General features: G+C 40.5%; 2 protein-coding genes across 2 annotated transcripts in view; one reads left to right on the top strand and one right to left on the bottom strand.

Annotated features, from left to right (window-relative positions):
• Positions 1 to 23,039, top strand: part of BCO1 (beta-carotene oxygenase 1) — a 58,594-nt gene that overhangs the window by 654 nt on the left and 34,901 nt on the right. The window lies entirely within an intron of this gene.
• PKD1L2 (polycystin 1 like 2) overlaps positions 75 to 23,039 on the bottom strand; it is a 35,916-nt gene continuing 12,951 nt past the window's right edge. The window contains 30 exon segments of the mRNA XM_031063404.1: positions 75 to 715; positions 1,523 to 1,654; positions 2,818 to 2,919; positions 3,438 to 3,648; positions 4,310 to 4,470; positions 4,807 to 4,934; positions 5,817 to 5,950; positions 6,049 to 6,376; positions 7,197 to 7,382; positions 8,091 to 8,231; positions 8,915 to 9,026; positions 9,298 to 9,492; positions 10,245 to 10,504; positions 11,448 to 11,658; positions 12,169 to 12,395; positions 12,551 to 12,750; positions 13,247 to 13,393; positions 13,740 to 13,918; positions 14,104 to 14,205; positions 14,427 to 14,657; positions 15,063 to 15,253; positions 15,516 to 15,741; positions 16,405 to 16,539; positions 17,458 to 17,584; positions 18,393 to 18,517; positions 19,586 to 19,699; positions 20,957 to 21,082; positions 21,916 to 22,110; positions 22,584 to 22,729; positions 22,903 to 23,025. Coding sequence (XP_030919264.1) covers positions 590 to 715; positions 1,523 to 1,654; positions 2,818 to 2,919; positions 3,438 to 3,648; positions 4,310 to 4,470; positions 4,807 to 4,934; positions 5,817 to 5,950; positions 6,049 to 6,376; positions 7,197 to 7,382; positions 8,091 to 8,231; positions 8,915 to 9,026; positions 9,298 to 9,492; positions 10,245 to 10,504; positions 11,448 to 11,658; positions 12,169 to 12,395; positions 12,551 to 12,750; positions 13,247 to 13,393; positions 13,740 to 13,918; positions 14,104 to 14,205; positions 14,427 to 14,657; positions 15,063 to 15,253; positions 15,516 to 15,741; positions 16,405 to 16,539; positions 17,458 to 17,584; positions 18,393 to 18,517; positions 19,586 to 19,699; positions 20,957 to 21,082; positions 21,916 to 22,110; positions 22,584 to 22,729; positions 22,903 to 23,025 — 5,021 coding nt within the window. The 3' untranslated portion in view covers positions 75 to 589.

The raw sequence follows: 23,039 nt of genomic DNA, 5'->3' as shown, positions 1-23,039 counted from the left end.
GAGGGGAGCCGCCATCTTCCGTGCGCCGCCGCGGCGGAGACGGAGAGGATTTAGCTAGACAGTGCAACAGCCGCTCGGTATTTATTAAATAAATACAGGCGCCAAGTCTACAGCAAGTGCACGTGGGACGTTTCGCCTTAGGGTTACCGCTATTTCTTAGCTATTACTCCAGAATAACATGCTGGCAGCACTTTAGGGGTAAGCACCGCGTCCTTTTCCCAAAATCGCGGAACAGGCTGAATTGGAAGGGACCCACAAGGATCGAAGTCCAACTCCTGGCCCTGCAAAGACACCCCAACAATCCTACATGGGGCTGAGAGCGTTATCCAAATGCTTCATGAGCTCTCCGTGCCCATTTCCTGGGGAGCCTGTTCAGGGCCCGAACACCCTCTGGGTGAAAGAACCTTCTCCTAATATCCAGCACAAACCTCCCCTCACAGCTCCAGCCATTCCCTTGGGTAAACGCATTTTAATCAGAAGCTGTAATAACCTAAGCCTACAGCCTAACCTAACTCTAACCACTGCAGCTGATAGCAAACAAGTAAATAATTTGCCCACAAGGAAAGTGACTTTTCAAGGTGGTCTTCCTTCACTTGCTGACAGGTTGCTCCAGTTGTTCACCAGTGACTGGCTTCTCTTCCTTTTTGCATTTTATCCCAAAGAAACTGAAGAGTTTCATTAGCATTAGGTCAACAATCTCCTCTTCTTCTGAAGCCTGAAATAATAACAAATAAGTTACTCAGAGGTGCACACCCAAAGTGGATTCAGTCTCTGCTGAAGCCAGGGCAAGTTGCAAGACAAAATCTCTACTTGAGGTGAAATAAGTCAACTTTCAGCAGAGCCTGAGTGACTGCCAAGCAAAACATTATGCCAATATTTTTATCCAGACAGAAGCCCCAGATGAGTATGGACACTACAGAAATTTTGGCTGTCAAGTCCCATGGAAATCTCTCTACAGGAGCCTGGAGTGCACTTGCCAGCTCCCATACAGCCATATATGTGGCATACACAACGAGACACCCACCATTTTGAGATGAAGTAAATGAGATAAACTAAATATATATTCTATTCTATCAACCATATCCTTTGTTTTCATCTCCCTTGACTTTATTTAAAACATAGAGGAATTCTGGGTAGCACTGGAGTGTTAAGATGGATTTCACACCACACTATCAATAGCTTGAATGGGTCAGGCATTCACAGTGAGAGTTTTAAAAGGAGCTGTAAAGCCTCATGAACTTCAGTGGCAGTTTTGGCACTGATTTCAGTACAGTCCAGCACAAACCTAAGAGTTTTTTGATGGATGTAGTATGTGAACAGAAGGTTACAAATCAGATCTGAACAGTAACTCATCTGAACAGGAAAGGACAATGTAAATCTGGAAATTCTGAAGTGTGCTTTCTGAGCAAATGTTGCTTTCTTAAGAGCTGGACTGAATTTACATGGCTTTCATCCATGATTGAATACCTGAGTAAGCACTGAACAAAAAATGTTAAAAGCAAGAGAGCTTAGATGAACAAACCTGGTAATGCTTCTGCTCCTCACTAAAAGCAACCAGAATCACCGAAATGAACAGATTCAGTACCACAAATGTCATAAAAACTATGCAGGATCCAATTAAGAAGGAGCCTAAAATTGGATTGTAGTCCAAGACCTGCATATAATGCATAAGGTAAGACATTAAAAAACCAAACAAAAAAGCATACATACCTATCTACATACATACATACAAGCAGTTAAGACCTAATAAGAAGTCTTGAAAATCCTGTGTCTAATCAGTTATGACATATGTATTGTACACATATATAAGTTTTCTACTCTAGTATTGTCCTTTGTTGATATGATATAGTACAAAGACAATAGAATATTTTATATATATGTGTGTGGATATGGGCAGTCTTTGGGGGTTTTTAAGTATTTGCATTTAATTGTAATGGTGTGACAGTTTCACGTGAAAATTGACAAACCTGGAGATCTGTTTATCCACAGAACAGCTGAAGCTTCCTAATGCCTCAGCTTTCAAAATAGGTGAAATCCATGTATGCATGTCATTTATTTTACTGTCTGCTTTACAAAGAAGCAGTCAGACTGTCAGAGACACTTATAAACCAAGGGTTGTGAAAAATCAAAACACTAATTTTTATATAAGCTACAACATAGGAATATATTTTCATGATTAACATGAGTGGGATGTAGAGGTGAAAATGTGCCAAATGTGCCAAATGACTGATCTTCAAAGCCACCCATACCCTATTGGATCCATGGTCTAAAAACATCCACCAAGGAGGACTTCATAGTCAGAGATGTCCAAGAATTAATCCACAAGGAAATGTTCAAAGGATATTGAAATATTTGAAAGATCTTACTGAAAAAGTGGTATATAAAGAATAACAACAACAACAACAAAAATTAACATAGAGTTCCCTTGTGGAAGGCCTTGCCTTTCTTGGGAACATAGAGTGTGTGTGCAGAACAAACACAGGGCTTTCCTCACATTTCTATCTGTAGCTTTCTAAGGAAAATGCTCAAAACATTTTGTAATCAATTCGTAACAGCTCTAGTAGAAATTTGAGAAGGTTTCTTAATGAAAGGTTCATTATGAGCCTCCTCGTGGTCAAAATAGAAAATGAAAAAGGTTTCACTGAATGTCCTTGTCTTGCTCAGAAAGGGTGACTGCCTTAGGGAGCTGTGGAGCTTGCAAAATTAGATTAATGTTTAGCACTAATTGACAGTCCTTCTATTTGCTGGGTCAATGCATATTTGGTAGCTGAGATGCCAATTGTATGGCTGCAAACTTCTCCAAATTAGATGTGGTACCTCCTCATAGTTGAAGATTCCCAGCTGAAGACTGACCATGGTCTCTGCTGAATCAAGGAGGGTTTTGTAAGAGTAGAGCTTCCAGCCAAATATCAGGTTTGCCTGCAGAGGACAGAAGTCATGTCTTGTGTCATGATCAGAGTCCTTCCTGCAAAATGTGTTTAGCTTGAAGATCTTTTATCACAGATATGAGAATGTCTCATATCTGCTCAGTCTGCCACTAGATATGTAAAAATGATAATTATTTCCCACTTATAAACTAGCCAAACAGAAAACGTAACTTTCTGAATGTTCCACAACTTAAACTTTATCCAGAAAATTGTTTTTCCTGTACTTTGTTCTTTGTCACATCTATTACACATAAAGAGTCCTTATTTTTCAGCTCAGTATTTGATTTTTCACTAAATTTCAGTTGGCAAGGAACAGAATGGATGTTTTAACTTCTTTTTCACTCAAATGGAAGACTTTGACTCCAAGCTGCTGAACTAAGATATAGACAGGCAGCTTTATTCCATTTAACATGGCAAAGCTATGTTGCTTTTGGCATTCAAAAATAGTTGATTCAACCCAACAGTACCTGGGAGCAGACTGCAGACAAGAGAAAGCACCGTGGTACTCACAGCAATGGAATAGGCAAGGAACATGATTGCAATAACAGTGATGAACCCAGAGATATCACCCCATGCCCTCCTTAGTGTTGAAGTGATCATGTTCAGTTTAGGGTTGAGCCTCAGCAGATGCCACAGTTTCACTGTGGAGAGAAGCACCAGGAATGCAATCAGGTAGCCAAGAACTGCATCAGCTCTTGCTGTTTCACTGAAGCTTACGGAGCTGTTAGGAAAAAAAAGAAAATACATAATTTACCATGCACACAGAATCCTTTGAAGTACATAAATGGGTATGCTGGAAAAGCCAGTCACCCTGAGCTGGGATTTCAGTAGAGACCTAATGAGTTCCTGTTTGAGTGTTCCCACTTGCACTTCCTACTGTGTGCACACAAAAGCTCAGTTGTGCATGGCTAAGATTTTTAAAGGAGAGGAGATCGAGGCTGTAGCCCAAATTCTGTTCATTATTCTGTGATTCTGTCATCTCTTTCCCAAGTGACCATTTTTTAGAAGTTGTTATAATTTTCCATTCTGTACTAAATATTCCATTACTATCCTCTAACCAATGGCTTTTTACAACAAAGAACGAGGCAGATTATGTGCTTTCTGGGTGGATGTCCTGTAGCAGAAAGGCTTGTTGGTTCACAAGAGGGTAATGCAGACAGGAAGGGAACTTGGTGCTCAAGTCTGCTGGATTTTATTAGAGCAGTATCAGAAGAAAATCCTATTGCTGACACAAATATAAGCCCTGACACACTTACAGCCTTCATGAATACATAGCCATCAAGGATAGCACAGAAAAGGTGCTGTCTGGGAAGAGGAAAAACAGATTTATTTCTGCATAAGTAGCAACAACAAAGGATGCAGTAAATAGCATTAGTACTTACTCCTCCTTGTGTTCCTGGTAGTAGCTGATGTCCCTGGTCCCAAGGACTGTCCGTTTCACAAACACTGACAGAGCACTCCAGCTAATCAATATAATGGCCATCTCCAGGAGATTCCACTTGCTATGGAAGTATCTCCATCTCAGACTCTTCAGCAGCTTTCCCTGGGAGAAGTTTTACTGTTTCAGTCTCATGACTCCATATCACACAATGCACCTCTGAAGATTAGGGCAATGCCCTCCACAATAGAGCAGACTGCTCTACATTAATAAAACTACATCTTGCACTAGTTTCTCATTATCTGTCTCAAAAACAGCATCCAAGCCAAATAAAGTGTTGCCTTCCTATTATTTAATACTGACACTGTACCTGATTCAATCTTTCATTGGTGTAGCAGCATCAGTGCTACTGAAATCAAGTACAGTCCTAAAGCTTTTGTAAGTGAAATCAACAGCAGGCACAAGGTCATGCTCTCAGGCAGACTCTCCAGTGGGGCTCACCTGTACTATCATGTAGTACACAATGAAGAGGAAATAAATGATTTCTGCTGCAACCACGAAGATGTGGAGGCTGTCGGTGTAGGGGTACAGCCGGACACTTTGCAGCTCTGCACTTGTGAAGAAAGCCCCTAAAAAACAAACAGGGGTCACCTCAGGGCTCCTTCTGCCTCAATTCAAACAACTCACCAGTGAGACTTCTGTACTTGCTTTTATGTCAGTGTGAGGCTGAATTCAACCATCAAACTAAGATTTAGACTTCACTATGTGAGTAACCCTATAAAGGTTTGAAATTTTCCTCAAACAGGAATTTCAGAGAGTCAAGGCTTTTAGAGTGGTAGTGCTATCTTTTGTGATAGCACAATAGTAATCCCAGGACTGAGTTTGGATTGGATTGCAAATGCAGAAATATAACAGGAGGACTTAGAACTTTTAAAAAAAACTGAATCTCATTCTAAACCCAAAATGAGCTCAGTTTGGGCATTTTCCAATACTTGGACACACCCTGAGGAGGCTGCTCTCAGACTAAATGTTTTCCTATAGCATCTAAACCAGAATCTGCTTTCACTATTCTCTTTGTTGTATCCAGATAATGTATTACATGATCACATAGCTATATATTAGAAGTCATCAGGATCAAAAAAGACAGACTGTTATTTGCATTTTTTCTCATAATATTGTAATGATTAGCTGAAGTGATTAGGAAACAGAATTTTTCTTGTTCCTTTTGTGTAAATTCTCAAGATCAAGTTTCAGTGTCATGTTTTCTTCATCAGCAGATTACCACAGCATAAGCAAACATAAAATATTCCATTATGGTCTGTATTACTGTGATGCTGCATTTTTCCTAAAAGGTTAGAAAATTTGCATTGATTCTCTCATTATTAGATTTATTAATACAGTTGTGTTTCCTGAAGAAAGAACTAAGAAAACACTGATAATGTGTAAGTCTGCCTTCTGTAGGTGCATTTCTTGCTGTCTTCAGAAATGAGTAACTTAGGAAAGGCTCTCACCTAAAGCATTGCTTTCAAACATCAGGCTTATAATGCAGAACAGGTTCACGTTGGCGTTGTAGACTGTAAATTCAACAAACACTGCTCTTGTGAAGGTGTCAAGCCAAACATTGTTGAAAAGGTACTGGAGAATTCTGCCAAAAGAATGTGTAGCCAGTGATGTAATTTGTACAGGAATGAGACATTATCACATGGAGGATGCACTGATAATCTACAAGAACATAAGTGGTACCTGGAGGCATTTTTAGGGTCAGTTCCCAGGTGAATCACATATCCCCCTCCACTGTAGACAGCAAATTTACCCCAGCTGGGGTATCCTCTCAGTTTGGACTGACTCTGATACTGCCATGCTGAGCTCAAGTCAGAGGAGTTATCAGGGGCTGAGGTATTCCAGTGCTCCCCATAAACTGATGTATCTTCTGTTTGTAGGGAGTATGGAGCGTGGCATTCCTCAACTACGTGCTGGAGTCTGGGAGAAATAGAGCAGGTGTCTCCTTTCACTCTTACTTGGCGAATTCGAGCACTACCCACCAGCTTGGAATTGCCATCTGTAATGAATCCTAAACAGGAGATGGAAAAGAGCAGCACTGGCAATATGACAAAATTAATAATATTTCTTCATTTCACTTATGATTCACTGATGCATTAATATTTTGCCATATATTCTTTTCTCGGAAACACTGTAAGCAAAATAGTCATGAAAATGAAACCCTTATATTGATTTGAACTGAGTGATATTGAACTGATTGAATTTGAACTGAGTATTGTGAATAATATTCACAATAACAGAGTTCTGTGTCACCCCCATCTATATTTTATACAGAAGGAAAGTACGTCAAGTCCCATAGAAGAGTAGTTTTATGCAGTGTTCATGTCCAAAGAACAACTCTAATATATTTCAGTATTTACCCTTAAATGTGAACTGGAAAACGGGTCATATTTTACTGGATATGGCTCAATAGAAACATGCTGGTATTGCATAATTTGCCTTCACATTGACCCAAGTCATGATGCAAACAACTCTCCGAGGGAAAGCTGTATGGTGCCACCTGTCTGCCATTCTTTTTTTTAATTATGGAAAGAAAGTTGTGTAAAACTTTCTGGTATATCTGAATATCTGGAGTAAGTAATATAAAATGTGAAAAATTTAGCATTGCAGTGCAGAACTTCTGGGTTATATTAAATATAAGGAAAATATCAGGGGATGTTTAACCTAGGGTCAAGCTGTGGGGTTTTGTTATCCATTGGTATTCATGTTATAAGATTCCTTGCTAGCCTCATACAGTCCCTTTCTCCACTCAAATATGAAAGGTAGAGATAAGTATTAAAAATAATGTTTCAGAATCTGGCAAGCTGAAGAGAAACAACGTGACTCTGCACCTTTATATGATCCATAAAGATTTTTGAGTAAAGTAGTGTTTGCCCACGTGAAAAAATCCTGGTAACTGTAGACATCATGGAATCCATCTGTAAAGCTGTCCTCAATGTGTTTGTTTAAATAGTAGGAATTGGGGTCTCTCTGCCCATAGGCAACCAGTAACAGCATCCATAAAAACCCCAGATAGGCTGGAAAAAAACCAGAAAGAGACAACACATGTGAGTTCTGGCTTAACAATGCTGTTCAAAATAGATTGCATGAATGATTACTGCTGCCAGCAGCCATTAGGCCAAGGAGGTGCTTTGTAGACTCTGAGTGACCAGTGCTAATGAAGGCACCCAAGCTGCTTCAGTGTGCTGCAGTTTAAGTGTTTCACATTTGCAATATGAGTAGCAGTCAAGAAAACAAGTGGGAAGGCTGAATAGATGTAGTCATGGTAGCTACAAATAAAATGACTAGTCTAACTTTGTTCCAAGTGAAGTTGAGGTAATTTTTTTTTTGCCTTGGATTTTAGAGGAAATAAAACAGGGGCATAGATCATTATCTATAGGTACTATCTGCTTTTAGAAAGATGGCCTCCATCTGCTCTTTGGTTTGAGCTTCATTTAACTGCTCAACTCCTCCTTTTATCCTTTCTGCTTTTCTTGAATCTCATGTTTGTGATGTGGTTTTTTACGATAAAATGAAGCCTTAGCCACACTTTTAGCTCCAGCTAAGATTCCCACCTCCCTGCAGCTCCAGCTGCCAGGGAACAGCCTGTCTCTACATCATAATGGCTGGCAGAAAGCTGAAGATATGCCAAAACTTTGTCACCCTAGAGAACAATATTTTCACTGAAGTAAAATTACTGATGAGTATTACTGAATAAAACAAGATAATCTACGTATGGGTAATACCCAGGATTTCTCTGATGAGGGCAAATGCTTTCTGCTCCTTCATGTGGCTGATTTTCATTTTCTCCACATCAGCAGCAGGAGGTGGCCGGTAAATGTTGCTCCTACTGTCCCTTCGGACCCCGAAGAGAGGGTGTGAATCACCTGTGAGAGAGAGCAGTGAACCCTGGAATTAGTTAATTGATCATCCATGTCCTGCTTTGTGTTTGTTTGGACTTTCTAAGGAAACATTTCTATCTAATGCTTTCTCTCAGGAATACAGAGGATGTGATTTAAACAATTCTTATTGCAATTGTAAGGCAAAAAGTGGGGAGAGAAGGAGATCACAAAACTGTGTTGGGTTTAGGACCAGGTGTAGTCCAGATGTCTCTCTCTAGGCTGAGCATCTCAGCAGGTGGTGTATTCACAGCCTGAGGCTGAGCAGGGAGGAAGCTGTAAATCAGATAACTTTGCTGTGCCCTAGGATTCCTGTCTGCTAGTGAAGGCTTTATTTAGATATGATTATGACTGCAGAAGCCACTGCTCAGTTTAGGGGAATAATACAGATAATTGTGGCTGTGGAAAAGTGTGTAACCTGAGAATGTCCATATAGGGCTTAAAGGATGTGGGAAATTTCTTTGTGAGAGGTTTTAGTTATGCTTGTCAGATAAAGACCTACCAGTGTACATGAAGGGTGAATTTTTTACTGTCCACTTATTTATTTTAACTTAAGTTGTGGAATAGTTACAGGTTTTGTTGCAAGCCTGTTGAACTTAGTCACATATTCATTCATAAAGCACTCCAAAAGCTTGGAGGGAGAATTCTGCATTTTTTTCAGTAATTTTAACTTTGCAGGCAGTTACCTGGTGCAGATAAAGGTCCATCAATAGCTGTGTTTTCTTCATCCTCATGTTCCATCTTCTTCAGAACCAGAGCAAAAAAAGCAGCAAATCCCAGCACCTGGAAAGAATCAGCTATAGACTCACCATATTCCATTTCATATAAAGAAGCTCAGGCTTTGACCTGGATCCCTTTGGATCCAGGCACTGCAGGAAAACAACTGTTTTGGGTTTGTTGAACCCATGCAGCTGAAGCCCATAAACAAGAGAATAGTGTACAGTGCTGGGCATATCTTAAATCCTGCAGCTCTTTAGAACATTTTACATTGTCTTCCTGCAATGGCAGCAGGTGAGTTCATCATGACTGGTGGTTGTATTTCTGAGGCTCTCACCTTTAAGGGCTGTGTGATGAAAAGACTTTCCAAGAAGGAGATGACCATGGAGATGAGCCACTTGATGGAGTTCTCCTTGCCATAATGGAGTCCGTAGAGCATGGTGAAGAACCCAGACACACTGCTGGTGGCTGCCACAAGGAACCAAGCAATGAACACAAACCACCAGGGCAGCCCTCTGGGAGAAGAACTTTTCTTGTCATCACTAGACAAATTTGGAGTATGGGACCACCTTGAGAGTGAGCAAGAAGAGAAAATTCAGTCTGTGATGGAACAGGAACCAAAATCACAGTCATCAGGTTCTCTGGGAACAGGCAACATCTTATGATATAAAATCAAAATATTCTTTTAATTAATGCAGTTATATAGGATATATGGATACCAAAAAGTACAGTGACAAAAAATAATGAAGAAGTGTGCAAATATCAGCTAAAATCAAAATAAATGTGATGAGTTTCTTTACTCCTCAGTTCATGCATAACAGAACCTTCAGTAGAATTATTGACAAAGGTATGAGTGCATTAAAGCTGCTGAATGCATCTCTTGTGATCACCATAATGGCCAAGTGACGTAATTAGTGCAATTGTTTTCAATACTTCCAACTTAATTATCATATTTCACAGAACTATTTTTGTCTGCTTATTAATTTTTCTTTATCCATACCTTTTAAAAGACTTCTGTGACTTTGGAGCTGGGTGATTATCCCAGCCCTTTACTACCACATGGCATTTATTGTAACTTTCCACTTTGGAGGGAAAAATGACAAACAGCAATGATCTGTCATTATTGCTTTTGTGTGCAGTTCACAGTGCATGGAAATTTCTTTGTAGCTCCTGCAGTGGTGTAATAGTAAGACTTATTTTTACAGATGTAATAATAGTTATCTAGCACATGTTAAGCAGTAATTATTTGGGCTGTGTCATCCTGTCCAATTTTGAATTCATGACCTGAATTTACTTAGAATGAGAACTGGGTTACCCCTCACTGATGGATGCTGATGAGCAGATTTGGTTCTCCAGGAGGTTCTTCATATGCTGAACCTGACAAACAGCTTGTGTGTAACTCTGAGGCATCTGAAATTTATGGGGCCCCAGTAATTCCAGCTCCATCTCTACATGCTGGAGTTGCATGTACAAGCAGCGATGGTAACCACTGTATTTCAGCTGGTCACAAATCCTCTTCTCTGGAGTTGGACTTCTTGTTTTTTCTGCAGACAAAGAATAAATTTATTAAATTTATTTCTTTATTGAGAAAATAAATAGATTAAAACACTGTTCAAAGGGTGGTTTCTCTGGAGCTAAAGATCATGAATGTGATGAAGTGAAGACTAACATATGAAAGGACATGTAAAAGCAACTTTAGTACTAGAGCTTAATACTGTTCTGCTGGAACAGCCTGGAACTTTTTCCAGAAGGCAATTGAGTTAAACAGCAGTCCTAAAATCTTAATAGACAGGTCAGATCAGATTAACTCTTAATTTGTTCATGGTTTACCTGTGCAATTAGTAGCTTGGAAGACTCCCTGGAAAAGCTAAATGTGAGTCTTAATGAAATCAGTGACATTGTTTTCTCATATATTCCTGTTTAATTGAGAGTCAGACTGAAAGAAACAACAGCGCAAGGCCAAGAAGAAAAAAAACCTGACAGGTCAAAGATATTTGTGAGTCAAACTGATATTTGTGAGTCTTTTCATTTGTAGATGGTGATCCAGATCCCAAGCCATAGCAAACATTTTATTCTACAGTGTAAGAAACAGAGATTTCACAGTTGTCTTTACTTAGTTAGGTGCTCAGTGGTGCAGTGAAAGAGCAAGAGGCAATGGGCACATCTTAAAACATGGGAAATTTCTGAACATAAGAAAAAACATAGATATTGGGCACTGGAGTGGGTTGCTCCAGCTGAGAATTTGTCGAGTCTTTGTCCTTGGGGACATTCAGCATCTGACTGATTTGATCTTGGGCAATCCTGCTCCCGCTGACCCTGCTCTGAGCAGCCTGGTGGGATCCAGAGATCCCTTCTAACCTCAGCTGTTCTGTGATTCTGTAGTTGCCTTTGAGTCAGAATGTAAGAAGAGCTTGGGTCATCACATCCAGTGCTATCATCATTTTCATTGCAAGGGTTTCAGCAGGTATTTCAGAGAGTGTTATTTACCTTGGATATCCATAGCACCCAATGTGACAATTATAGGGCCATCCTTCTTGCTCTCATCACAAAACCCTTGCCCAGCTCTGTTCTGACAGATGACATCCTCAACCAATGACAGGAGTGTGTTGATATTAGCTAATTTTTCGAAGTCTGGTGCTGAGGTGAGAGATGGAGTCTTCAGGGCTTTAAAGAGTGAGTTGGCAATTCTTCTTATGTCCTAGGAAAGACAGCAGCAACACAGCAGTGACTCTGGCTGCAGTGGCTTAAGCTGATGTGATCTGACAGTACCACTGGCTGGGAGCTGCACCAACTGCTAAAATCTCCAGAATGGATAAGAATAGCACATCCTACAGTGCTGGATGTGACAGGCAGATTTCAGTGAGTTCAGCAAGGCAGCTTTTGTGGTTCAAATGGGCAGCGTGCCTGCTTGAGGACCTAAGCTGAGAAAGATGTGGTCCATGATACCTTTTATCTTCACTGTCTTGCTTAGTGTTTGCTCTAACTCCTGAACACAGTGATTTGGTCACACACAATAGCTATGCAAGGGCTGGGATGTACAAAGGCAGACCTTAATGGAGGATTGCATTTAGGTGGGCACTTTGCACCAGTGGTAATTGGGTTTTCTCTTCAGAAAGGCTGAAGGGCATCGGAACAGGGAAATTTGTGGAGCTGGGGAAGCCGGTAGTGTGTGGCAGCAGAGGGCAGTGCAGGACTCACTGGGACTTGCCTTTGTCACAGCCTCCGGAGTGAGAGAGGCAGCCTGGGTGGCCCCTGGAGTGGGAGGCAGGCTTGGGGACACTCGGCCATTCTTTCCCGGCTTCTTCTCTCTGCCCAGCTGGGCTGGCCGGGGTCGTACGTTCCTGAAGATCTGCACAATGAGCAGGTTGATGGGGAACATGAGGAGGGAGCTCTCAAAGCCAATCATCACTTCCTGCCATGTGAATTCGATCTTACCTGTCAAGGTCAAACAGAGCAGAGAAGGAAAAATAACCCCAGGCAAAATAAACCATCAAGTCTCTTTCTTGTGGAGAAACCCATTTAATCAACTCTTGCTTCCAGATTCTGCTGTCTCTCTATTTGCCTGCCCAAGCAATGGTGAGGATTGTTACCCAGATCCATTTTCTGCTCAGCAGGATCCTTTGGCACACCCCAGAACATGATGCTGGTCAGCATGGTGCAGAGGAGCAGTGAGAAGCAGCAAGACACGCGCTGGGCTCGCGTGAAGGAGCTTCGAGGGGAGCGGCTGAACACCGAGTACCAGATGTGCCCATCCTGGAAACCCTTGGAGGTCTTCATGAAAAACAGATTGCTGGGAAGGAGAAGAGGGAAATCAAATGGGTATGTGGAAAGGAGAGGGAAGAACAAAGCCCTAGTTCAGGGTCCCAACCTGTTTATGCTTCTAGGCATTATCAGCAGAAGTAATAACTAGGAGAAATGATCAAATATCATGGCTTGATATTCATGGAATGGTCATAGCTACTTATGTCCTTTCCTTTTGGACACAGCAAAGGAAATAATTCCTATTTAAATTGTCAAGAAAATTACACTTTAGAGAAGATATTTGGGTTTCTGTAGGTTTGTCAGGCTATCCTTCTTTAGCACAAACATTTTCAGTATGGTACTACTGTTAGGGTAATGATTTATGTAACCATCCTCCCTCTCACCCTTATTTAGAGCCCTTTAAGGACAGTGGAAAGACCTTCCTTGTTTTCATTTTTTTCTAGGGCTTTGGTCTGTTTTTTTCATGCCTGTTGTTCCAGACCAACTGCTATCAAGAGAAAAAAAATCCATTAAATAGGAGGTACCTGAACTGCTTCATGTCCTGTTCTGTTGCTACTGGGAACACTTTATCTAGGACACATTCTCCAATATCAATGGCTAGCCAAGAGTTGCAGAGGAAATACCATTTCTGATCCCATGCCAGGTCATGGACTAATACTCGATTCACATACCTGTTGGAAAAACACACAGGGCACAGTCACATACCACTGAGTGTGTGAAATTCAGGGCTCAACAAGACTGTGGAGGACAAACTCTGGCCTTCAGCTACTTGGGGTGACTAAACGGTAATGCACAGGACATATCCCATTCTGTACTGGACATGGGATATGGGAAACACTCCTGGTCCTGCACTTTAAGCTATGATTTGGTCTATTTAGCTGCAAAAAGTAGAATCTAATGCTTCTTTTTAGAACTGCAGAAAGGAAAATTTTCAAGTGTTAGAAAGGCAAAGCTGTTGTCATTATAAAAAGCTTTTAGTGGATTTTTTCTTCCCAGCATCTCCACATCTCCACTTACCAGGACGGACTGTCCCCTGAATTATCATGCCACAATCTAATACTCTGCAGTTCCCCAAGAGGGAAGAAGGTACAGAGCAGGAAAACATCCACTCCTCCACGTTCAAAGACTGGTGTATCAGGATCATTTAGATGATGGGGCTCACTCTCTCCATCCAGTCCATAGAGGGTGAGAGTCACCTGGAAAATAAAAAAGCAAAATGAAGATTTGCACATCTCCATCCTAAATGTGATTATTTCTCCTTTCATCAAACCTAAGGGCTTTCTGGCTCAGACAGTGCATTTGAGCTCTCCTGTTCAATAGCCTCAGGTGCTCTATTATTCATCCAGTTCTCAAAGCAAATAAATTCCTCCCACACTGATACCTTGGAGGTTGTGGCTGCACCACGGCGGTGTCCTGTGAAAACTGTCACAAGGTAACGATACTGAGCAAAGGGGTCATTGTCTTCCAGGACTGTGATTTTCACCTGCAGAGCCACACAACATGGGCAGTGTGTTAGCTGAACTGAAAGTACAGATTCCTGAAAGCTGTGAGTAGGAATTTGTGATCTTGTGAACAGTGATTACTTGCCAGTAAACAGAGAGTTACAGGGAAAGGAGTAGGATTGGTTAAAGACTTCTTATTAAAACAGGCTAGGCATGGTGGAAATTGGCCTGAATACATGGATTTTATTAGCTGGAGACTTACTTTGGCATCATCCTGGATGTCTTTCCTTCGAGCCCAAATAACTACAAGCACATATATCAGAAATATGCATCCTACAGTTGTCACCACCACAGGATTGTCCACAAATGTACCAAACAGCTGTGCGGTTTTGCTGACATCTATGGCATTGGGTATGACAAAGAAGGAGCTCCCAAAGAAGGTCAGATGGTTGCAGAGGCACTGTGTGCTGCTAGGATTTGTTTTTGGTCCTACCTGAAACCCAGAAAAGATGTCTGATAAAACGTCTGCCTTCAGTATTAGAAGACTTACCAAGCAAATGAAAAGACAGTGCTGAGATTGGTAAGTTAGTGTAGAGAGCTGCTGCACACCAAATTGTTCAAGTTCCAATAAAGAATGTTAATTCTAACACCTATCCAGCAATGGGCATTACAACATATTATGGCCTTGTTAGAATGGTTCCATTTCTTCTTATTTAGAAATTCATGCCAAGAAATGGGAATGTTATTTAAAGGTTAGTTCAATATGACTAAACTTCTTGAGTTTATTAAAACATCTCAGAATGATCTTATTTCATGGTGTCAGTTACTACAGATGGTGGTTATGAGGGCTGGCTTTGAAGTGTGTAACAGACACATTGTTTTGTCTTGCTCTACTTACACGACATCCATAGCTGTTCCAGCCTCCCTGGTGCTCGTCCCAAAACACACAGTGGGATGCAAAGCAAGTGGCATTTATGGTTAGCCCATTGTAGACTGTTGAATCCATTCCCATATCTTGTAAAACCATGAAATAGTAGGTTCCCTCTCCAAAAATGAGTTCTGGGCTGAGAACCCAGCTGTTTGTCTCACCTTGAACATAAATATTTTAGTTTCAATGTGTATATAGAAAGGCTAATTCGGAAGCATGCATGTAATAAATGAACCAAGGAAACAGGTGTGAAATAATTCTTAGCAACTCATTGATCAAATCATCCCAATCTTTCCTCCTGGTAATGAACACTTTATTCAAGAGATTGGAACTTTGAAGCATGAGGTTTCTTTCAGCTAGACACCTGAACTAATGGTCAAGACTCATTCTGCAAGTTCATGAGTCACTAACCACTTCTCTTACCTCCAGAAGTTTTCTTACAGAACAGATGATTTTTCATATCATAGTTGGTTTCATTTGGGTGATAACCATAGCCCAAGTAAAGTATTAGGGGAATGTCATGTTCAGATTCCAGGTGGATCACTATAGATGTGTTTTCTGAGGTAACATTGACTTGAAAAGTGCTATAATTGCCCAGATTCAACAGAATCTTATCTTCCTCAGTTGCTGAAAGCCTTGGTAACATGATCTGTTTTTAAACAAAACGACATAGGTTTAAATACAGAAAAGCATTTTTCTTCTTAGCATGCAGCTAAGATTATCTTTTTCATAACATCAGGAAATCATGGCCAGCAAAAATGCCACTTTCAAAGTAATTTTCTTTTTAATGTCAACTAACCTCTGAAAAATAAATTTGAAATCTGTGTAGACTCATCACAAAGCCTAGGGTTAGGGTTAGGGTTAGTGCATTTCTGAACTGAGAACTGTGATTATGACTGAGACATTGGCTGCATATATGAATGATTCAGATGTCAGTTTATACATGGGCCAGGAAGCCAAAGAGTAGTACAATAAATACTGTAGCTGGTTGGTGAAATCAGACTTCACATTCTGCTTTGGGATGACTATAATCTGGAATCCATTTCCACAACCAGTAGCATTCTTACATTCATTTAAAGGAAGAATAAAATGCCTCCTTTTCAAGAAAAGACAGAAATATTTGGGGTTTTTTTTCACCTCATCACACAAATTCCTCCATCACAACTACAGACAGCATCAGCTCATTATCTAATGTAATGAACACTACTAGCATTTGTATTCATCTTACAAATGATAACACAAATGACAGTTTGTTAATGGAGAGAAGAAAAAAATGGACAAGAGGGTGAGAGTTAGGAAATAGTGGATTTACCTCAATGTTCTCTTTGAGGTTGCTGACTGGTATGATCAAACCATCCAGACCAGTTAGACTTAGACCTCCCACTGTTCCACTGATGTCAAAACTGCTGTCACTGGAGAAAAAGGGATTCATGGCAAAGCTCACCATCTGTTAGGAGACATGAACAATCAGACAACTGAGCCATTGTCATTACCAGATATTCAATATTGTCAATATTTCATTTTATTCACACCCTGAATTCTTGAATGGTGAAAGAATGAGCTCAGACCCAAATAGAAGTAAACTTACAAGAAGTCTGCATCCAGATTTAAATAAGACTCTACCTTATCTCTAAGGTGGGTCTATAACCTTGAAAGTGATTTTTATTCTGGAATGTATACAACAATCTCTATTGTTTCCATACAGTGTGACATCTTTTTGGCAGAGTAAGAAAATGTGCAATGAGAAAAAAATGTTTGCTGGGATTTTAGGGTTCTCCTGAGAGGGTCAAACCAACCAGAGAGATCTTCAGAAAATTTATTATGAAAATATGACAATTACATGCCCTCTATTGTTCTGAGAGAACAAACAGCATGTCCTAATTCAGATGGGGGATGTGCTGCCATCAGCACATTTGTCTCCTGCAGGATCTGAGTGCCCCACACTCAGGTGTTTCCTGCTGGGATGAAAGAAGGCTGCTGTGGCTTAGTTTGAATGTGATATGGACTCTGAGCTGTTGCATTCTCCTCAGAGCATAAGATGTAAACAAACAGCAAACAGATGTGGAGGTATTGATTCATTCCACTGCCTGCTCCTGCCACGAATGTGTGAATCAAAGTGTATGTAAGGGGCTGATGGGATGGGGAATTTAACAATTCAGTTGTCCTTAACTTGCTGAACCAACCTCATTCAATTAAGATAAATGAAGGCTTCTTTGACCAATAATTTAAAATCATTTGCTTGGCATGACAGGAGGAATGACACGTGCTTGTGTGTTCATTGTGAAAGGATAAACAATTCTAAAACCATTAGATGAGGAATGTAAGCTGGATATCAAATAGAGTTAGATAAAAGCTGTTTACTTGCCCTTATATCCACTGTTTCACCATCAACTCCTGAAATATTGAGAGAGGAAGCAGGTGGGAGAGTAAAGCTGGCAGAGCTGGAACTGGAGATGTTAATGGATGTGCTATCCATGTTTTCTGTTTGCAATCTGTCCAGTTAGGGTTCGGCATAAACAAAGCAGAATAAAAGAGAAAAAAAATAATAACAGGAAAAATATCCACCAGAAAAACCCCCAAACATCAACAGCATGGACTTCATATCTACAGAGAAATCGTTCTCTCTTCAAAAATATAATTTAGTTGCAAAACTATTTCTAAGTCTGCCAGTAAATGCTTTGTACATGAATCTGTCCCTGATGCAGTACTCCATGTAATGCTACCATAGAACCATCAAAAAAGGGATGGAATCGGCACATCTGGAGAGGAAGTTTTACCAAGGTGTACTTATTTGAAAACCTTGGTTTCTGTGTGAACATGCTCTTGATTTGAATGCACAGTTTGATGTGAATGAAACCCAGGCTCTTGGGGAACAATTTAGGGATGATTATAGGGAGTGGAAAATGCTTGTCAGGCTCCTCAGGATTTTATTTGCTTCTGCCAAGCTGCTTACAGTTCCATATAACATGTCATTATTGGCAACTTGGAAAAGAAAAGAAACTCTTAGCTGGTATGACATGAGTTTTCTACGTAATTTCAAAAGTAAGTGACTACTGCCTCATTCAGGAAATTGTAGCAAATTCTCCGCAGGTTAAAGAACACAGAGCATGGGAATTTCTAAGGTGATGCTCCTGGAGTCCAAATTGCTCTTACTATCAGTCACTAACAACAGACTTGTTGCACTATTGAAATTGTCATTATGCTACAGTATTTAGTTAGTCTCAAACATTGTGTTTAAGCACAATGGAATTAACATTTGTAGCTCTCAGAAGCTTCTGTGGGGGACACTGCAGCTTTTACCTGTGCATATACATTGTGGCAGAGGGAGAGGTGAGCACTGTTGGCTCATCGCCTGGTGCCTTCCCAAACAGAAGGGCACTCTGGAGATTTTCAACTGTTCTCAGGAGCTGGTGTGACACTGAGCTCTGGAAAAGAATTGGAGGAGGAAATTTACAACAAAGGTACTCAGGATTATCAAACTGCATGTTATTTGTCATTGCTTCCATTTAATTTTGGTGTCTTACCAAGCTGACAAACTTGGTGATAAGCTCCCTAATCTCAGAGAAAGCTATTCTATTGCAATTCCGTTTCTGTAATTCTCTTTGTGGCAAATAAATGCCTTACAGATTTTTACTTCTAGATTGTAATATTTATGACTTCTGTACATTGAAATTGCAAGCATGACATCAATCAATATATTCATGTACTTTTGTGTATTAATGCCCTTAGCTGCACATGTTAGTGTTTTGTTACTTGGAAAAGCAAGACCTAATTACATATCAGCTGTGTATTATTAGTGGGTTATTGTTGGAAAACTTGTCCAGTTGATAATCTTTTCTCTCAGATTTATTTCATCCCTATTCCCTTGCAGTGATGAAATTAAAGTATGTTCAGCCCAGGAAACTCACAGAGTTAGCTTGACAATTCACATATAGATGGGAAAGGGCAGGACAAAATAGATATGTTGTGTCTTTCTGAACAGAAAATCAGAGCTTTCTGCAAAAGTGTCAGCAGCAACCAGAGCTGCTTCAAGCTGTGAAATAGTGGTGGCAATCATGAATATTTAATACCTGTGACTTCCTTGAATTATGGGGCAAAAGGAGTGGATAGAAGAAAATCTGAAAAAAATCGCAATGTGTTTGTCATCAATTAGGGGTCAGAGCTGATGCTGTGCTCTCTGTCCTGCTCAGCTTTCCATGTAACAAGTCTTGAGAGGCCTCTATCATCTTCATTAACAGATATTCAATCTGACATATCTGACTGGGGAGAAGTTTCCTCTGATATTCAAGTCTGTCATGGTGTCACAATGAACCTTTCCCGGTGGCAATTTAAAAACACAAGAGACAGCAGAGATTTTTAAAACCTCCCAAAGCAAACAAATATTCAAACACAGTACAGTACACACTGGATCAAATCTAAATTACCTGTTTTGCCTCTGGCACTGAAGTATTCCCAGCTCTGATTTCTACAGAAGCTTTAAGAACACTGCTCACTGCATTAAACAAATAGTTGGCTGCTTCCTTTAACTCCTGACCATCTCTGCTGTGCTCTGTGTTTACAGTGAGCAAGGAGGCACTGACATGTTTCAGAGTGTTGCTGGCTTCCACCTGCAGGAGAAACACAGGGAACAGTTTATATGTGCTGGCACTACAAATGATAGAACTGACACTTGTGTAATTTACTGAATATTGCAACATCAGTAATCTTTTGGGAATATTAGTGGGTAATGCCATTTTTACTAATTATTTGTGCTGGAGTAATACTTCAAATGTTAATAAAGATGATATACTAGATGGTACATCAAAATGGAATACAGGCATGAAAAATGCAGCCTGCTTCTACAGATGTAATCCATAAAAAGATGAATAAATCTGAAAGAAGCTAGTCTGTCAAACCCTGGGCAAAGCTAGCTTTTAGATGTACAGTAAAGTAGTAAATTAGGTTATAAGTTTCTACCTTAGTGCCAAAGTGCTAAGTGCCAAAGAATGATTTTTGCAATTTTTATTTTGTGCCTGGATGCAGCTTTGGGACTGGGAAAGCATTGGCCAGATTTTAGCCCAGGATAGCGAAGGAGCCAAGCAAATTCACTGCAGGCTTGGACACATCCATCCCCACAGCCTGTGAATGCTGAGCAGCCTTTCTGGAGGGTGAGGGCTGGATCTGTGTTCTTGTATTGCCAAAGTTAACCACATCCGGCTGAAATGCTCCCAAGCCATTGTCTGGCTCCAACTCTATAATACATCAGAAATCAGGACAGCTGTTTTTATTGCCTGCATATTTGGGAAACTTCCCCCAGTGACAGTTTCTGTCCTGCCATATGCTCACCCCATAACCATAAATAGCATCAGCTACTAATGATGCCTTGTTGCCAGACAAGACTCAAGGAACACTATTGTGAGACCAACCTGCACATTTGTGCCCACCTTCTCTGGGTGCTGACATGTTCCTTGACATTGTCTGTCTGCATTTTGTGCAGTGCCAGGATCAGGGATGAATGAATGTGGGCAATTCTAGAAAAACCCTCTTGGGGCAGTTCTTCTTCAGGGTTCTAAAAGTGCTTTATAGGAGAAAACCTGCGCCCTGACATGTTCCTGACTAGAAGTTAAGGATTCTGTCTCAAAAATGTGTGATAAATGTAATGGTCATAGCCTGGATTGTAGAGATTGCTGAGACAATATCTGAGACTTGAATTTACTTATTCTAAACAGAGTCAAAATGCTGCTGGTCAAAATACACATGCTGGTACAGTTAAAAAAATGGGTAAGAACAGATAATTATAAGGCATTGAAACTCTTCCAAGGTCAGTGGGATAATTAGAGTCTCTACTATTAGTGTGAGGAAATATAAGATGAATTGCTTCTTACCTGTGCTGAGACAGACAGCTCCTCACTCCTGTAAGTGATTTCTTTCAATACCTCTGACATCTTCAGAGCAGTCTGCATTGATGTTATGTTAACAACAGAGAGAGTTGTCAGCATCAGCCCTCGGAGCTTGGGATGAAAAGGGATAATTAGGCAAAGGAACAAGATGCTAATTAGGACTGTGAAAGTAGTGCTGTGTATTGACAGCTAGGCTTGCTGTAAGTTATGCAGCAGAGTAAGACTCGACAACAAGGATCATTTGAGCTTATATTAGCTCTACTGACAAGATGCCACTTGCCCTAGTAATTATAAAATCATGAGTTTTATGTTACCTCCCAGCACAGAGAATTCATACACTTAACATCCATTAAGAGCAAGGAGAGTTACTTGTGAGAATTTGTACTAATGTATGTGAATTACTGTGTAAATGCCACTTCCAGAGAAAGCAGAGCCATGTGTGATTGATGTTATTCAAATAATGAATCATAATTGAAGGATGCATTCTCTAGATCTCTTCATCTGAGGCACTCAAAGCACTGTACAAATATCAGCTTGTGACTGAAACATCAACTGGTGGCTAAAATGGACTAAAGAAAATTACCTGCCATCTAGTGCTTTTGGGGGAAATTAGATAGGATATTTATCCCTCTGGAGATGCCATTTTATTGATATTTGATATTTAAATTGCTTGGGAAAATTACATTTAGATTAACTAGTTTAAATTAATGAAATAACAATTGAGAATTAACTGTTTTACTGATGAATGATAAAACAAATAATTTATGTAGACAAATAGTGAAAACTAGCTGAGACCTGTGCCTAACACTGAGACAGATGCTAGAAACTTGAAACCTTCATTGATTTCAAGAGGTGATATGTGAGCTTTTTATTACTTAAGAGGTGTCAAAGAGTATGAAGAGGCCATTATATGACATTTTACTCTAAGAAAGCATTTTGCTGACCTCTTTTCGTGTGTCTGTCGGTAAAGACATGTTAAAACTTTCCTCTTGGATCTGCTGATTAAGGACAGATGTCACTGACTTGTACAGCTGGAAGAGACTCATGCTGCTGTTCCCATCTTTTAGGATGGTGTTTGCCTTCTCAGATACCACAGCCTGCAGGGTCAGGTTCCCATCTATCATATCTGCAGGTCCAACCTGGTGAAGGAATCAGATATGCTCTCAACATTGCCAAGGCTGTTACAATTTTCTTTGAACAGCTTCCGTGATCATCTTAATGATAGCCTAGACAGAGTGGGACATAAAACTTCATGTTCCCCATTTTCAATGTTTTATTTTTAATGGCCTGATAAGGATCTCCTTACTGTGGCACTGGGGAAGAACCAGAGGTTTTAGGGCCTACATAGAGTAAATTCAGACTCAGTAAATAGGCTTACACTGCTCAATCAACATCCAAACAATTCTTTTAGACTTTTGTTCTAGAAAAAGGGGCAGTGGAAGATCTTTTGGCCTTGAGCACACAGAGAATCATCTCTGTTAGGTAGAAAAATGGTGATTATGGCACATTCAGAAGGAAGTAGTACATCTAAAACAGGAAGAAACTCCAAAAGTCAATTATGGGTTAGTTATCCACTTGAGAGTTCTTGAAACGAATTAATTCTACTGTGTACCTTCACTGAAGCATTTGTTTGAACTGTGTCACCAAAGTTGTTGCTAACAATAATTTTCACATGTAAAATAAAATCATTTTCCTCTTCTCCAAGTGGAAGATAAACTGGGAAGAGTTCAGGATCTGGGCTACAATCCAGAAGGGAATCTGAAACAGGAAAGAAGGGGTCAGGGAGCAGCAGACAGCACAGAGACGCCTCCTGCTCTCTGAGAGCAGGGGACTCAGGCCATGTTCACCCAGGACCAGTGTCCCTGCAGAGCAGGGCAGGTTGTGCCTTTGCTCTTGTCAGGAGAAGCCAAACACTTGGCCTGGGGACTTACCTGGTGTGACATAGAAGCAATAGGTGAGCTGCCCGCCAGGGCTGGCTGAACCGGGAGCGCTGCAGGAGACTCTGAAGGCGGTGAGCACCGTGCCGTGCTCGGGACTCAGGGCACAGCCGGGGGCTGCGGGCGGGGGC

The sequence above is a fragment of the Geospiza fortis genome, unplaced genomic scaffold (assembly GCF_000277835.1).
Source record: "Geospiza fortis unplaced genomic scaffold, GeoFor_1.0 scaffold1081, whole genome shotgun sequence".
Classification (NCBI taxonomy): domain Eukaryota; kingdom Metazoa; phylum Chordata; class Aves; order Passeriformes; family Thraupidae; genus Geospiza; species Geospiza fortis.
This window is presented reverse-complemented; position numbering and strand designations above follow the sequence as displayed.